The sequence below is a fragment of the Falco cherrug genome, chromosome 4, assembly GCF_023634085.1.
Source record: "Falco cherrug isolate bFalChe1 chromosome 4, bFalChe1.pri, whole genome shotgun sequence".
Taxonomy (NCBI): Eukaryota; Metazoa; Chordata; class Aves; order Falconiformes; family Falconidae; genus Falco; species Falco cherrug.
Window position 1 is genome coordinate 58,362,003 of NC_073700.1, and position 18,299 is coordinate 58,380,301.

The 18,299-nt window shown below is 45.0% G+C and overlaps 1 protein-coding gene across 12 annotated transcripts in view; it reads right to left on the reverse strand.

The window, feature by feature from the left end:
- KMT2C (lysine methyltransferase 2C) overlaps positions 1-16,827 on the reverse strand; it is a 198,644-nt gene extending 181,817 nt beyond the window's left edge. For 11 of the 12 annotated variants that reach the window (XM_055708893.1, XM_055708901.1, XM_055708903.1 and 8 more), the window contains exon 1: positions 15,904-16,083. In XM_055708893.1, coding sequence (XP_055564868.1) covers positions 15,904-16,082 — 179 coding nt within the window. In that variant the 5' untranslated portion in view covers position 16,083. Of the gene's footprint in view, positions 1-15,903; positions 16,084-16,194 lie in introns of those variants that run through there. The other variant, XM_055708897.1, reaches the window with a different exon arrangement.
- Between the last annotated feature and the right edge of the window lie 1,472 nt (positions 16,828-18,299).

Consider the following 18,299-nt stretch of genomic DNA (forward strand, 5'->3'; position numbering starts at 1 on the left):
AACAAGTAACTATTGTATAAGAGCCACCGTGCCATGTTAGTACAGGTACGGACACATAAATATATTTAGTTACAAGGAGCTATCAAGCTACAGCTTATCAGCACATCTCTGGTAACCACATGTATTAGCACACTCAGTCTGCTGCAATGAGAAGGTTAAATATGTTAGTCTAAACTTCAGCGAAGGTGGCAAATGTCAGTATTTTATTTTCCAGTAAGGATTGGTTATTTTTGTCCCACCAACAAGTGGTGACTTGAGAAACCACAACTGAGACACTCATCAGTTTGCCTGTTCCGTTTAGCATTCGTAGCCCTTTAAGTTTCATCAGGACAACCCCCCTCTTGGATACACATCTCCATAGAGTTTAAACATTTTTCTAACCAGGCATTCTGAGATTAACTAAACTAAGCTCCTCTTAAACCAAAGAGGATACACAACAGTAGACAGAAGCTGCGTATTTTCCAAATTGCATTAAATAAAATGAGTTTCTGTGTTTATACATAGCAGGTCAAGCAAGGCTAGAGCACCAATTTTACTCTATGTCAGCTATCCCATAACTGCCTATTTATATAAGGTTCCACTACAACACTGGTGCGGTCCCTTCTGAGATGATCACCTCTGCAGCATCACCAATGCATCAAAAATTCACAAAGTTGTTCGTGCTGCTGTACCTTAAACCTGTAGATATTTTCAAACACGTTACACTCCACCAGAAAAAAAAATGCATGTTTTAACATACCAGGTAATGGGTCACCTGACCCATTTAAGTATGTTAGCACAAACAAGACACATTGCGATTTAATAATAGCTGGTTAAAATAACAATAATAAATTACTCTCAGTACTTTTCCCTACTGTTCACGTGACCCAAGATGCAAGCTAACAGGTATGAAGTCATATTAGCTGGCCTCGTTCTTCCCCAGAGCTTGGAACATGGAGCTGCATTTTCCCTCATATGAAAGATGTGAGATTTAGTTCTTTTACTGTAAAAGCAGATTAACTGTCATAAAAATCTTAGTAAGGACAAAACTGTAATCTTACTACAGCACAGTCAGACATGGTCCAACACCGGTCATGTTGACTAATTACTACTTTGCCACACAGAGTGCCCAGAAGTTGCCTTCAGTAGGATTATACGAGGAGCTGAAGGAACCTGAGTGGTAGTGTTTCACGTTCGGCAGCAATTCTAACTGAAGCTGATCACACCCCAGGTCTCTTCTTCCCAGCCTCTGAACTGTGCCCATTCAGCTGTATCTTGGATCCTGTTGTGACCCAAACGAGTGGACTGATCCTGCTACAGGGTAACCCAGCAAGCAGCAGTGGGGCCGGACGCTGAAAGAAGGCAAAGCAATTTTGTCTGCATCGATTCCCTGCCCCAATTCACACGTCTCCACAAACATGTGTCACCATGATGGCAAGGCAGAAACTGTTTAAGCCAACGTTTCTGCCAAGAAAATGTACATGGGAAAAAATGGGATCAGTCATCTCTCCTAAGGCAGACTTTTTTTTCCTGTAAGCAACAGAAGCGATGGATTTAATGATTAAGATAAAAACTTATGTCTATGCATATGGTGGACTGTTTTGTTCCAAACTCAAACTGATTAACTCAAGGATAACAAGTTTTCCTGAGTTAATCAAGGCACGTTTAGCAAAGCATGCCTAAACTGTTTACAATAGTTGCAATTTCTAACTTCTGAACAATGTTACTCCACAGCAACCAAGAGAAATTCAGACATAGATACATCACCCTTCCTGAACAGTCCCATCTAAATTTCAGGTGCAATACATAAACAAATAAGAGACAGGGGCTCCACAACTGAAGTATTACTTCGTTACTATAGCTAGGTCATACATTTGATTTGGTACTTCATTGACTTTAAAACGTACAATGATGAGTGTATTAAGAAGCACAAAAATGTGCCTTTTTTGAACATGTGTTTCTTCTTAACTTTGCTGATCTGCTATTGTCATGATCTTCAATGGGTTTGTAATAATACTATAACAGAATCGTAACAACTTGAGATTAAGCCTGAAGTATCTAGCTCCAAAAGGACAAGAAGCAGAAAAGGAAACTCAGATATTTTTCCTTAGCCCGGCAATTCTACTGAGATGTAAAGGCAATTTACCTTCTAGCACCCTTTCATGCTTCCATGCTACATAGCAACTTCAACCACGCTCTTCTGTGAATACAGTTTCTCTGTGAATTCCACTTTTCATGCCAAAGCATAGATTAAATAGAAGTCAGACTACTCCTTTTTTTATTGCATGTGAAGGGTTTTGGAAGTTCTTCGTTTCTAACCTCTACAAAGGCAGCCTATGGAGATAGACTCAATTTCTAAAAGTAAAAAGAAAACCAAACTAAAAAATAAAGGTTCCATACTGTTATTTTTTCCTCTTCCCTACACTGTCTCTTCCTGTAAGCATGAACCAGATCATATCTGGAACCCAAGGTAGATCGGCTGCATGTCATACAGCCAAGAAATACATTTTAGTGCATCAGCTACATACCCACATTAACATACTATCATAAATTTGATTTAAAGCCATTACATCTAAGATGTCATGTCTAGCAAGCATGCTATTAGAAATAAAATTTGAACAGTAACATAAGTTAGGTAACTGAAATAGCTTTTACATAGAAAGCATCAAGTTGTGTCTATGCTTACAGCTTTGACAGACAAGTTTTGGCAATTGTTACTGAAAAGGCTCAAGGTGTCGGTCTTCCCTGATGTCTTCCCATGCTTCAGCCAAAGGTTACCATCCCTGCATCCCTGACAGAGATGGCAGAACAGGCCATTTCAGTGCAAAGCCTACCATTACACTTAATTCACTGATGAATGTGAATTTGAGGTAGAAACCCTTAATAACAAGCTGGAGCGTACCCTTTTGCCTCTATGGCTGATACCTTCCCACAGAGCACCAGCACTGATGTCTCAAGGTAGCTTGAGCTCACAAAGTGTCACCAGATCTTGTCCAGTAACACAATGCAAAAAGTGGTATCAACGGAGAAGCATAGGCTGTATCAGGTTAAAAAGCACTCCTGAAAAAAAATACTTGAAATAAAAAATATAGGTCTTCAAATCTCGTACTACCTCTCCTTACTCAACTTCTTCACCTTCCCAACAGTACTATCTGACCTGGTGTTGAAGTAGCATGGCATGTGGTGCTTTCTCACAGAAACACTGCACACGAGTCTCGTGACCCGTGTCCGTTTTACACTACTACTAAGCGCTGGTGTGAGTAAACACTGTTGTGCAAGTGAAATAATGTAGTACCGCTTACCAGAAAGGAAAATAAAGGGGTGAGCAAATGAATTAAAAAAAAAACCTAAAACCCAGTATAGATGAATAAACTACAAGTTGAAAAGATGCAAGAAGAGAAGAGGGAGAAAACAGGCAATACCTAAACACTCATGGGCCATCAGAAAATGACTCATTGCTAATGACATGCATTGTTAGCTGCTAGTACAGGCAGGACAAAATTGTTTTCAACAGCGCATGATGGATATCCAATGAGAATACAAATTCTGACATATTTTCTTTAAATCAATTAAAATAGCCCTACTCTTTTCTAGCAGATAAACTTTTAAATATACTCTTGAAGAAAATCTGGAATGCCAGATGACACCATTTTGGGGGGAGGCGGGGAACAACCCATAGTAAGGAAGCAATAATTTATTTAGTATATGTGGAATCGCACAGATTAATAGATAAAGCAGGTATCACATCACAGAGGGAATAAGAAACACAGACAATGAAACAAAGAGATTTAGTAAACAATTTTCTTTCAAGAAATAAGACAGGAAAACACCTTCTACAAAATAAAGGTTATTACACATAATTCACTGTATAAAAGCAACGGGTACAACATAAACAATAGGCATGACCATCAGAAGGGATGCTCATAGATCAGGACCATACAATAACTCAGGATGATAAAGACCTCAAAGGTCAGCTGACCCAACCTCCTGCTTAAAGCAGGTCAGACAGAGCCAGTTCCCAAAACGGTTTACCAGTATTTTTGAGGTTCAATTCGTTGTTTACACAGCTGTGTAATTATACACAGTGATGCAATCTGATGGTGGGACCCTATTAGAAATAACTTATGCCCCGAAGAAACCATGCACAGACAACAGGGATCAGGGCACAAAAGTGATATTCCGATGGCCTAAATCACACCTAAAACCCTTTGTCTGGCATTTCCTATTACGTGGCTCTAAGGAACATCCTGCTCAGACCTTAGTCCCTCTGAATTGCATTTCAGAGATACCTAGTTCTCTCTTCTGACTAAGCATAAAGACTTCAGCAGAATTTGAGTACACTTCCTCCTATTCATTAGTATGCTCCTTTATAGTAGTAAAATAAATATCATTATTCTTTAAAAGCTTTGAAACAAAACAATTCAGAGACCATTACAATACTGCCGAGAAAGAAACCCAGGTGGCATGACTACAGGAGCTAGAATTCAGTCTCTGCCCTGTCCCCAAGGCCCATCACTAACAGCTGTTATGGAATATGCTCCCACACCACATGACATGGTCACATCCCTGCAGCTGTATATTCCTTTGGTTTGGGCTACATACTGGGGGATGAAAAGGGGAAAAAAAAACCAACCAAAAAAACTATAACCCCCAGAAAAACTTAACTTGATCTAACAATATTTATAGTCTTCAGATAAAAGCCAGCTAACAAATGTCTATCACAGTATTTTCCAAAATTCTAATCAAACAAGAAAAACAGTGTACCTTAGAAGATACAGGATGGCTGAGAGCTCCAGCTTAAACTCAACAAGTTCATACATGTCCAAGCCAGTTATGACTTCACTTTCTTGAACTGTGAGCATGTTAAGTAAGCATAGACAAGAAACAGTCATTGGTCTAAAAAAGCCTTTAAAATAACATGGTCACGCTAACAATTTAAAAACAGGTTCTTTTTGCCTATCAAGACAGTGTAAAGCAAGTAAAATGAAAAAAGACACATTAATTCAAAAACTTAAACTGAAAATATTCTTAAACCAGTATTTACTTGCAATAAGTTATCAGTAATTTAAACCGCCACTGACAGTGTCTGGTTAACAAGCCTTGAGATCAAGATTTTCTGCTTGTCCATAAAGTCGGTATATAATCAGTAGTACTCTCTGTTCTGTTCTACCAGTGTATCCTTATCCAAGAAGGTCACATGTGGAACACACAAAATACGTGAGTCAGTTTACCAAGTTTTCATATTTATTCTTTACCAACACTGAAAATAAAAATTATTGTATCTTCAAGCTGTACACAGCACACCCTAGGACAAAATAATACTCTTCTGTTGCATTACAAGAAGAGGCAACAAAATAGCCAGCCATGAGCCAACCCTTACAGCTACATGAAAGACCTTAGGAAAATAATTTCTTTCTATAATCTTGCTTACGGATCATTTATTTCCTGAGTTATCCCCTCCCCCCCCATCCCAATTTCTGGGCCCAGTTCTCTCCTAAAGGGTTTCTGGAAGACAGAAACAGAAAAATAAATCAGAATTCCGGCTGAATCTCTTTTGCACTTGCCTTTGTAAAAATCTCTACCAGGATGCCTGATAAAAGGTTAATTATGCAAAACATGAACCAGGAAAAATTGTGTGTCAAGAAGACTGAAGTAGCACTGAAAGCCAGAATTTCCCAGAGCCTTATGGCTTGCACATCCCATCTCCTCTGTTCCCTCTAGAGCAATTCTGCTGTGAGCTGTTCATCCTAAACTTACATCCCTATGGGTTGGAGAACATTAACTGTGGCACAGTGTTTGCCCAGGAGGCTGAAAGTAAAACTGATGAGAACTCTTAACCATTTCATTGAAGTCCTCCTTTAAAAACAAACAAACAACAACAACAAAAAAAACCAACCCCAAAAAAACAATCAAAAAACCCAAACCCAACCATCAGTTACAGTTATACAAGCACATAGTTGGTGATGTTGGCCTTGAGGCCGGCTAGCACAGAAGAGCCTACATCCATGCTATCTAATTCTCAAATTCCCAAACAAAGCAGCCACATGTAAACTGTGCTGGGAATGGTGCGTGGCCCATGCAAATCCTTGGGCTAGACTTGAGAACTGTTTGAGGGAGTGCTGGCAGGCCCAGGTCAAAACTGTACAAGCAACCGCTGCGATAATCTCACAACAGGGATGATAGCATCCACTGACTCCAAACATTCCCTGTTGGGTATTTTATAAGCACAGACAAGGCCACTGTGTAGAAACAAGAGTGCTTCAAGGGCCAAAACACTTTTGCTAGCTACAACCATGCCACTAGTCAACACAAAACACAAGCACAGCCATGAATGAGCTCACTTTATAAATGATGAAATTTAAGGAAGGTGAAATTAACAGGTCTTTTTATTTTATTTCAAAATTCCATTTTCCAAGCCTTTCTTCACAATGAAAAAAAAAAAGCATCTGGCCCATTTCTAACTGAAGTTCTAGTCTCGTGCAGTTCAGTGGGCCTAGGTAAGAAAAAAAGTACTATACTCACTTTTATAACAAGCAGGGGGGAGTGGAAACAGAGGAGAAGGAAAAAAGTTGGAGTAGAAACAAAAACAGCAGAGGAAGGGAACAAGGAACAGGAAAGGCTGGGAGAGAAAAACTCACAGACCAAGTGAGGGGGAGATGGTAAACTTGTTGAAGCAACTAACAGAAGCTTTCAGAGCACATATCTTGAGGATAAGAGGAGGCCGCCATCATCCAGACGTCTAATAGAAAACCAAAGTAACAGAACAAACAGCCCAACATGTTTGTGAAAATGTTGAGGACAACTGTTTCACAAAGTTGAGGATGCCAGAAGAGCAGTTACTTCACACTTCACTCTATTAGGGCAGGCTCCATTTTAAACATCTCAATGTGTACAGTGATTTGGCTGGAAGTGGTAACGAGACGCATTCACTGTGCCAAGGAAGGGGAAAAAATGAGAGCAGTAAGAAAAAGGAGAACAAATTTTTATCTTCAATTAACTGAAAGAAGAAAAGCAAATTTCAACAAACTCTTTGAACTTGTTGCTAGAAGCTCTCGCGAATGTCATTTAAAGGAGGACTGGCAGTTATTGTACTGGAATACGCACAATGGCAAAGTATTCCAGTGCAGGGGAGAGATAGGAAATGTAGTATGAACAATACGGGCTGCATCAAAAGCAGCCAGTAATAAGGGTCTAAAACTAGAAAGAATCATATTAGGAATGGAAACAAGGGCATTTTAATGAATATAAAGGAAGAGCATAAACTGTCAGGGATAAAAATCAGAAGAGATAAAAGCACAGCATGCATTATTACCACTGTGCAATATAAAAGGCAAACAAAGTTTCAGAAATATTTTAGAAGTAGGAATAAAAAAGTCAGTACATAACAATGTTAAAGAAGAACAAACGGATAACAAACCAGAATCAAATGTTGTCCTCTGTATCTCAGCCTTCATAAAACAGATTCATTGCAGCTAATACTAAAAACTGATTTTGTAATTAGGCTAAATAATCAGGGAAATTCAAGTCAGCAGGACTAGAAGAAATTCACAGTATTCTTCAGAAACAAACAGAAGTAATCTCTAAACTGTGAGTGATCATTTTCCGTAAGAGTGTCCTTGTGAAATTGCCCTAAGAGAGGTCAGCAACAATAAACAAGAGCACTCAAAGGGTATTTGTTTGCAAATTATTTTCAAACAAGGTGGGAGAACATTGCAGGAAGGTTCCATCCTCCAGGATCTGCATGAGGAAATTGACACACATGGAAGAGCTGCATATGACAACATAGCTGAGGCAGAGGCCATAAACATTTTAGAGGACAAGATCTTAGTAGAAATCATTCTGATAAATTGAAAAGTGGTTCCTATCAGCCAGGTGAAACCTAATTAAGACTAGCAAACTTCTGAAGGATAGAACAGTTAAGTCAACATTATGTTGCTACAGAGGTTAAGCTTGTTCAGTGCAGAACAAGGGAAACAATCCCCTAATAAATAAAATTTTATTATAAAAATTGTTCTCCATTTCAGCTGTGGACCCTTAATTTAGGAAAATATATCTTTTTTTCATTTATTTTGTCTGCTATATTTTTATACTCCTCTGAGCATGTGCAACTGTATCACTCGTATAGCACACTATGGACCACATCTTCACTACCAAAAATTCCTTTTATCTTACTGTGACATACTGGTGATTCAATTGCACATGCTGCAAGGAATATAAAAATATAGCAGGCAAAATACAAAAATTGATAAATTTTCCTAAAGCTTATTTTCTCTGAAAGCCTAATTAAAACTGCTTTTGGCAAGAATTTATTGTCAGTAATGACACAGCAGAAGAGAAAAAAAGGCCTCTCTTCTTCTCCCCCTGCCCAAAGCCAAAAGTCTGAAGGGAAAACATCCTAGTTTGACAGGGTTTCCAGCAGTTTCCTCAAGAAAAGCAATTACAATGTTGATAAATACAGCATTGAAAATTAGTAATTATATTTATATTGGAATGCCTGGCAATAGGATTTGGTGCATGTGCATGTGTGATTTAATAAAAATACTTCCAAAAATGTGAGAGGGAAGAATATTCTGAAAGAAGCAAGATCTAATGTGATTTTATTACAATGACTATATATTAATTAATTAAGTATATATTAATATACATGCAGAAAGGCGGTTTCAGAATATCAGAAACTATTGTTAACATAAAACATTTGATTTATACTACTATTTCAGGGTACTCTGAATATTAAGAATGATTCTGAGGAACAAAGTGAGAACCAAAGTCCCTTTTTTAGTCAATGCCAACATCTGGGGCAAGAATCAGTTAGATGAGAACAACTCATCTGTCTACATGCCTTTCAACAGCATTATTTTTTTTAAACAACCAAGCAACCACCATATATAACATGACTATAGGCTGCAAAATCTCTCACAATCTCCTGTAAGAACACTTATATTGAAGAGCTCATAGGAGTCAGCCTAAAAATCAAACACCCTCAAATTTCAGACGACCAAGGCTATAGCTTCACAGACACTACTTTAAGCTGGCAGTGCTACCTAAAGCTGTAGCTCTGCCTCTCCGCAGCCTGGCCGCTTGCTCTGGCCTCCTCCCTCATGCTATCACAAACACGTTTCTTTGCCAGGTTAGTTTTAACCCAGATCAGTTTCCCAATGCAGTTCACCACATGGCTACACAAATGCCTGGGTCAGCACAAGGGAGAGAACAAACAGCTGGTAGCGGAGGGAGGGCGGCACTGCTGCTTTTCATTGCCAGAACCAGCTTAAGATTTATGGTGTTTGGGGAAAATAACCACCTGATGCACTCCATACACCCACTGCCTATGTTTCTCTAAGTAATAAATATTCTAGATTTTAAAGGCTTTTTCCTACTTTATCTTTCTTTCAAAAGCACCAATGCTACTAAATGAACTTACTAAATGTAGTTCTTGAAGCAAGTGCCCAAAATTATTTTGACTAACCCAGGAATGGCACAAATAGGAACATCTAGTACCATCCATGTAGCAAAAAAAGTAAAAAACACAAAAATGCAGAATTCAATGCAAGTTACCAGCACGCAGTACTTGCTAGGTAAAATCTTGCTTATCCATATTTATCCAAACTGTATGAATCATGCAGATTGCATGAATTGGTAATAAAAATAAACATATAAAGGAGAAAAGCTTTCTCTGAAATTGTTAGTCACTTAATGGTTTACCATTTCATAGCATTTCAGTGTACCTATAATAGCATTTCTTAAAAAGTTAAATCCACAAATCAGTTTAAAGCAACGTAAGGGAGTGATTATTAGGGGTGGATAAGGAAACTGTATTCTCCCTAGTTATACGTGACTCTGCTAGCCCTTCATCATTGTTGTGGGACGGCTAGGCCGAGGAGGAGAAAAAAAAAAAAACACCGGCCTGAGAAAGGCAGAGCTTACCTGTTCTCAGCAAGCCAACCGCCTTGGAAAACCATCTCTCAACTCAAATGACAACAAAGAATAGAAATCTCCATTTCCAATTACTTATCTTATGAAAGAACAATGACAAGAAGTTAGTAGGAGCTGGACACACTAACAAGAAAGGAAAAAAAAAAAAAAAAAAAAAAGAATATCCATAAGCAAAGCCAAGAAAATTTAAGTATTTTATTGTTCTAAGCTGGGAAAAAAAAAAGTCTCCTGTGTCATTGAATACAAGATGAAAAGATGTCTGGTGTGTAGATGGCTCAGAAAATAACAACCAAGAGACTGGGTTCTTTTTCCTACTTCTGCAAAGGCATACCCTACGACCAATATACCAAATATGAGATTTCACAAACTGTCATCATACTTGATCTGCCATGATACTATCTGATAGCTCCTGGAGGTCCTCACAACAAGCACTACAGAAGTTCAATGGATCATCAAATACAAACATTAACAAACTAACAACTGCAATGTCAGAAAAAATCTTCATGAATTCCTCACTTGCAAGTGCAGCCTGTTTCAATTTGTGAAAACTGTAGGCTAAGGTTATAGCAAAATATCTATTCCTAACATTAAACCTAATCTCAATAACCTTTAAGACACACACAAAGACACCACTTCATATTCATCAGTATTTTGCCACATTATCCAAGTTGTTAAAACAATTCTGTAAAACCTACCACGCCTTCACAGTCACCCCTCAAATAAATCGATTCAAGAACTGAAAATCAAAAAATTAATACAGAGATCATTTACCTGCTGAGCAAAATAGTATTGTGAACAGTCAAAGCCAGGCTCCTGTGCAAGAACTACCCAAGACAGTTGGGGAATTGCTTGGTGATGCGAGTACAATGAAGGAAGTCATGCAACATGGGCTGAAGAAAATGGCGCAAAGTTCCCAGGGGACCCTGCTGCACGTAGCTCGGTTCTGTTCTACGATGGACTAGAAATGCCTTCAAAGAGCCAATGTCATGATCATGAAGCCTACTCCATGCCTCATCTCTTCACACCCTGTGACCGAGTACATACCTTCTGGCTTTTGGCCAAACATTTTGATACGTGGCTTGCACAGGCAGAAGTACAGGCCACTTTTTGCTTCAATACCTTAACCCTTATCTGTGCAATAGTTGCACAAAGCCCATCCATCAAAAGCCTTCAGTCTTACCAGGCAATATTGACTTCCCCTAACTATGAGCATGTATTTAGGAACATTTTGTTGTGTAACACTACAAATTTTATATTTGCAAACGTTAAATTTTGAAGTGAGAAAAGGGCAGGCAAGTAAAGATACAAGTATCACATAGAAGGTGTGTGATGAGCTAAAGAAACATAGCTGAGCTATAAAGAGAATCCACCCAACATGTTAAGGTTCTTTTGAAATGAGTGTAGGTATCTTTAAATATTGGCCTACCCTAAAGCAAATGCAGCTAAAGTAATGATAAAAATTCTTAAATAAACATTTCCTGGCAAAAATGCTATGCTTACGTGTCCTCAAAACTATCTGCATGTGTGAAATCTATGGCCTTTGAAAACCTACTGCAGCTTACATTGGCCAAAATAATGAAAAACTAGGACAAAAATTAAAACATAGGAAATTAAAAATAAACACACAAAAAGTTTTCCACAAATTTCATTATTTTTTAAATCATTATCCTATGCTGTTTTAAACTACACACATTTGCAAAAATAATTTGAAATATACATCAAAGTCTGGATGCTGGAAATAAAATTTAAAATGAGCCTAGATACTGACTTATAAGTAACTGCTATCATGACCAAAATCAATGAGACTTCTGCTACTAAATTTCTGCTAAGAAGATACATCTGGGCTGCTTGTAACCTGTATAGATCAAGAAAGCTCTAGTCCTTAAAATAGATAACAAAAATGTTTACTGCACCTGTATAATACTATTCTGATACATTCTCAGGAGTAACCAGCTGTTCATACAACGACAACATAGTTAAAACAGAACCAATACTCTTCCCCTGCAACTTCTTTTAGATCGCATTCCGTCCTTCAGGTCCATAGCCTTGAAAGTTCCAAGGAAGTTAAGTTTCCAAGATTCCAGGCCATACAATGAGATGGCCCCTAATAATTTCCATTTTTCCTATACAATTTTTAACGATGCACCTGAAAGTTCCTTTCTCCTACAACACATTGTATCTTCAGTAATGCAACTTTACTCTTTTTTTGGCTTTCATAAGTGCAAGCTCTCCGCTTTTTAAATTCATTTGAAAGGTGATACTACAAAAATATTTTCCTCCCTCATTGCTTTGATTATAGTTCTGTGTGTTCTTCCTTCTTCCTGATAAACCGTATCATGAGCAACTGACTTGCTCTCAATTTCAAGGCTCCACGTGGCCTGTTCTAGCTCTACCTCTTAAATTTGAACCACTGCTCTATACAGATACCCAGTTGTCAAAATGTAAGGAAGAAAGTAAGAGCGTTTGTCTAGCACTCCAGGCACGAAACAAGCTATCTGTGAAAATTCTCAGGGTGACAATGCTACCCTCCTTTAAATATAACCTCCAAGTCTGATGCTTATGAATCATTCACCGATGCCGAGATAGCCAGAGTACTTGAACTTCTGCATGTTCTTTCCCTCATCGCGTTCTCACAGCTCCCTTGTGCTTTCCCAATACATTTCTTACATTTACATGCCATCTTATCTTTACATTTAAATTAAGCAAATGTTTGTGCAGAAGCCATCTTTGCTTATGCATTTGTACTGTACGTAGTATAATGGTGCCCTGGCCTCCAGGCACAATTAAAATCTAAATAATAAAAATGAACTGTTCACCTAAGATTAAGTCTCCTGACAAAGCTGTTCATGAAGCTACATCCTTCAAACAATGGCAAAAAGCTGCTCTAGCATCACGCGCTACCATCATTAACTCTCCAGGTATCGACACCACTGATTCCCAGGTCATCAGCTATAGGAATCCTCAGTATGTTCCCGATACACACACCTGCGTCCATAGTACTACTGGAATTTTTACTGATAACCAGGTAAAACGTGGGATGACAAAGACTTGCGCAGAGCTGTCCTGCTGAAGAACTCCCTTAACATAAGCCTACTTCTGGGAAGAGTTGAGAATCCTTGGCATCTCATAGCAGCAGATTCAACGCAGTTTTCCATCTGTCTACTTAAGCTCATCAAATTTGCTTAAAAACACGGCCTTCAAGAAGGTAAAATACCAACCTACAGCATTCTCCAATATGGTATTGTCCTTAATGGAGGCATCCATAGCCGAGAAATTATTCTATTTTGGCTTTCCCGGTTTAATGCGGAGTTCTTCGTTTTATCATTACTTAGACTGCACTTAGACTGAACATTCAGTGGAACATTTCCTATAATGGGATAAAGCAGTTGAACAATTTGACTAGCTAATAGTGATTTAGACATGTGATTACAGTACAGAAAATGGTCTGACATATGCTCTTTTATCTGGTTTACATGAGGCACATTAATCCAACTGGAAAGCACAGAAGTGAAAAGGAACAGGACCAAGTAGTTGTAAGAAAAAAATAGAAAATATTTTCACTTATTTTGTTTCTGTATTTGCTTAGCTAATTGTAATCAGTATGCTGTAAATAGCAAAATTTAGAAAATAAAACTATTTCCTGCCCAAAATGGATGCGACTAAAAACAACCAATCTATAACTACTTTGTGCAAGTTAGAAAAACACTATTTTTGATGAAACCCTAGTTCTAAAAGCATTTATGACTTATGTCATAACACCTTTACCAGCATTACATGTTTTCCACAAAGATGAGGAAGGACTCTTAGCACCATACCAGGCAGGAACAATCACAGCATGAAGAAAATGAGTACCGATTAATTTTAAATTTTATCTCAGCTAATTTCATTTCCAGCTCTTACACGGTTATAGTCATGTCAGCATAAGTACATATTTTTACATGAAAAATTAATTTCCTCCTAAAACCAGTCAAAAACATTCCCATGACACCAAAAACCCAACTGAAAAAAAATAATTACCTCTTTAGCACCCACTTTTCATCAAGAGTGCACACACCACCTCAGAATGGCTTGCAAGATATGCCAGTTTTCACAAATAACGTTTATTTTGCTTTTTGTGCAGACCAGCACATTTCAGTTGTGTTTGCATTTATCCTCCTTAAACTTCTTTTAAAATAAAATGTCCGAAGGTCTCCTATGTTAGGTTTGGGTTCTACGCGTAGAATAAAAACAGTGTGTAAAACTAAGCGTAAAGGAGATGAACCAAGGAACTTTACTGCGTGTGTGTTTGCCAACGACTTTCAACTATCACTATAGCAAAATTTGTACCAAGCGAATACATACGGTCATTAAAAGAGGGAGCTGCAAACAATGCAGCTTGGTCAAAACTGGGGGGGGGGGGGGGGGGGGGGGGAACACAGAAATCTCTGAAGGGAAACTTTCATCCACAACAAAAAGAATCCATATATCCCGGACTGACGGCAGTTCTGTCCCGGGATAATTATGTAACATGTACTTGTGAAAGGCAATGTATAGGGAGCAAAGCGCAGCCTTTGCGTGCCTGTAGGTGCAGCCCAGCAGAATCCCTCGCTGAAGTGCTTTGAACTTGCAGTGTGACAGTGTGGTTGGACTGGATCTTAAAAGTCTTTTTTCCAACCCAAACGATTCCGATTCAGACACGGAGGGCGAGACCTGGGGTGGGCATTCAGCGAAGCGCCAGCAACTCACCTGGCGCAGCGCATATACCTGGAGGGGGTCTCAAACCCAAACCGTCCCCTCAAAACAAAGGGGAACAAACTCTGAAGCCCCCAGGCCCCGGCCCGCTTCCCAGCGCACAGGCTGTTCCGCTGACAATCCTCACGTTTCTTCTCAAAACGCACTCGCCCCGTTTTGCCCTATTACCGCGGCCATCAGGTATGTCACGGCGAGACCCATCCAACTCCAAAATAACCCGCGGGGAGCAGCAGCCAGCGCGGCGGGGCCGCCAGGCCTCTCCCAGCCCGGCCGTGGCCCCTCACGCCCAGCAGCGCCGGCGCGGCCATACCCGCCCGGGTCTCTCAGGGGCAGCGCGCCCTGGCACGGCGGGTGCCCGCGCTGCGGGGCCCTGTGCGCGCCCGCCCGGCGCTGAGGGGCCTGAGGGGAGCGGAGCGGCCCCGCCGGGAGCGGCCCCCGGGGCGGGGGGGGAGGGGGCACGCCGCGGCCGTTGGGGCTAACGAACGCCCGCGCCCCCGGCGGGGAGAGGCCGCGGTGGAGCTGCCAGAGCCGAGGCAGAAGCACACGCACCCACCCCCCCCCGCACCCCCCCGTGTGTTTGTTGTGCTTCGCCACTGTCCCGCCGTGAGAGGCCGCCGCCTGACAGCTCCCCCGGCCGCTCCCCACCTCCGAGCACACGGCGGGGTCGGCGGCGAACAAACTCCTGCCTCAACTTTGGTGTGCGCGTCAGCCAGCACCCGCCCGGTGCGGGAAGGGGGGCGGGGGGGCTCGCCAAGCCACCCGCCAAGAACCGTCTTTTCTTTTCCCCCCCCAAAAAAAGGGGGGGGGGGGCAGTAGGGGGGGGATAAAAAGGGAAAGCGACGAGGAACTACCGTCAAGCACAGGGAGTAGCCAGGCGACGCTGAAGGCAGCCGAGCGTCCTGGAGGAGAAGACACCCAAAAAGGAGAAGGGGGAAGGTGCAAAGGCAAGGGAAAAGGAGGAAGAGGGTGAAGGGGGACGAGCTGAAGAGAAACTCCGAAGGAGGAGGAGAAGAAAGGAATAGGGACGGTGAAAGAAAAGTGGGAAAAGAGAGAGCGGGCGGAGGAAGACAAAGGTGAAAAAGGAGGAGGAGGAGGGGAAAGTGCAAAGGGGAGAGGAGGAGAAGAAAGAAGGGCCCTTCTCAAAATGGCATTAGGCAGGAGGGAGGGGGCGACCAGCAGCGAGTCTCCGCTGACAGCTCTGCCTGCGCCTGGCTGCCTGCCCCCTGCCCCTCTCTGCCTCGCACACACAAACGCTGAACTTACTTCTTTCTGGCTCTCTGGAAAGGGGAAGCGCCATCTTTGCGAGGCCGGCCCCTAGGTCTTTTGTCTGTGGCTGCTGCTGCTGCTGCTGGGGGGGGAGCTCCAGGCTCGGGGGGCTGCTGCTGCTGTTGCTGAGGCGGCTCCACCACCGCCACCACCAGACTCTTGTCCTCCGTTGACATCCTAGTCAGCAGGACGAGAGAGACACATGGATGATGATGATGAGGATGAAGATGAGGATGGTGATGGGGATCCCGATGCTCCTCCTGCTCCCGCGGCTCCTCTCCTCCTCACCTCCGCCTCCTCCACCTCCGCCTCGCATTGCTGGCCTCAGCCGCCGCCGACCAGCACAGGTAGCAGGGGGAGCAGCATGGGGAGAGCAGGAGGGGGGTGGGGGGGTGGGGGGCGAAGAGAAAGAGCGCAGAGGAAGGAAGGGTCTCACACACAATAACACCCCCTCCCCGGCTCGGCGGGGTCTGTCGGGGCTGGGGGAGGTGGCGGGCGAGGTGAAGAGAGCGAGCGAGAGGCGGCTGATCCCGCCGCTGGGCGCCCCCCCCCCTCTCAGAGGCCCCGGGAGCTGGCGGCGGCTCCGGCTCCTGCGCTGCCCGGCTGCGGCGGCCGCCGCTTCATTGTACACTGGCCCTGCGCCCTCCCCCCGCGCAGAGCCCCCGGGGGCGGAGGAGGAGCAGGCGGCGGCGGCGGAGGCGGCAGGGGCCGAGGCCGAGCGGAGGAAGTTTTGACAGCTCCAGCTGTTGTGTGTGTCGAGGGCTGAGTCCGGCCGGGCTCCGCGTCCCCTTCCCAGCCGGGCCGGGAGCAGGAAGTTTAACTTTGGGGAAAGAAGGAGGAGGAAGGGTGAAAAAGGGGGAGGAGGAAGGGGGAGGAGGAGGCGGAGGCGCCTCCCTCCCCCTTCCCCGCGGGGTGGAGAAGGGATCCCGACGCTGCTGCCGCTGCTGCCCCGGTGTGTAACCCGCCCCCCCCGCCTCCCTTCCCTTCCCCCCCTCTGCCAGTGCGACACATAGACACAGAGCCCTCCCGCCGCCCTCCTCCCCTTGCCGCGGCCCCACACTGCGCCTGCCCGGCCCGCCCGCCCACCGCCCGTCCCACGGCGCAGACACCCATCCGCCGCCGACACTGACCTCACGGGCTGGCTGCCGCGGCGGGCTGCGGGGAAAGCGCGGAGCCGCGGAGCGGGGACGGGACGCGGCGCCACGGGGCGCTCCGCACCCCCACCGCGCCCCGCGGGGGCCGGCAGCCCGCTCGCTCCCCCACCCTCTCCCCGCCCTTGTTTTTTATTTATTTTCCCCACGGCCCCGTGGAAAAGAAAAAAGAAACGCCCCGGCGGGATGAAAGTGGCCGCTCGGCGGCAGGGTGCCCCCGCCCCCGTCCCCGCACATGGGCTGAGCTCGCCTGGACGGCGGCTCCGGGGGGGGGCAGCGCACGATGCCCGGCCCGGCGGCGCTCGCTCGCTCTCCCCGAGCCGCGGGGAGCCCGGGCACGGCTGGCTGCAGCCCGGGGGCGGGGAGCCTCCCCTTCCCCCCGCCGTGCGCCTGCGGCTCGGGGTGGGGGGGGAGGCAGCGAGCGGCGGGGAGCCGCGGCCGCCCCGGGGGAGGGGAGGGAAGGAGCAGAGTTCAGCGCTGTGTGCGAGGGAGACTCGGTCTGGGGAGCGTGGCCGCTTTCCAGCAGCTCCGGCTGGAACAGCTGCGGCCGCTCGGGGCGGCGGGGGGGGGCCTCCCCCGGGCAGGGGCCTAGCTGGCTGCCTGCCCGCCCGGCTGCGCCGCGGCTCGGGGCGGGGTTAAGCCTCATTACACGGGATTTAACGTGTCCCGGAGGCCAGGAGGGACTCCGGCTCCGAAGGGGGTGGTGGGGCGAGCGCTACGGCCTCGTAGCCAGAGAAAAGTCCGGCTACGGGGCGAGGAAGCGGGCCGCGCCCCCGGACTTTCCTCCCGGGCCCTGCCCCGGCGCGCACCGCCTCCCGGGGCGGCCGCGGAGCGCAGCAGGCCGCGCTGCTGCCCGCCTGGCCCGGGGCCCCCCGCCGCCGCCTCCGCACCGGGCGCCGCCCTGAGGGCAGCCCCTGCGGCGGCCTCACCCCCTGGTGCCGCGGCCGGCAGCCCGCGGGGCCCCGCGCCCGGGCGTCCTTCCCTGCCGCTGCCCGGGGCGGGGGGAGTCACGGGGGCCCAGGTGCTGAATCATGGCGTGGGCCGTACGGGCAGGAAAGGCAGGAACGCTGCTGCCCGGCGGGTGCCGAGGTGACTCCGGGCTGGGGCGTGCTGGGGAACTCCGCCGGACTTGACAGGAATCGTGGGAGGCCAGACGTGTGTGCCTCCCAATGCACCCAGACATCCCAGAGCCCTGCGCCCAGGGGCTGCTCCCTTGGCCTTGAGGCGTCGGTTGTTTGAGCC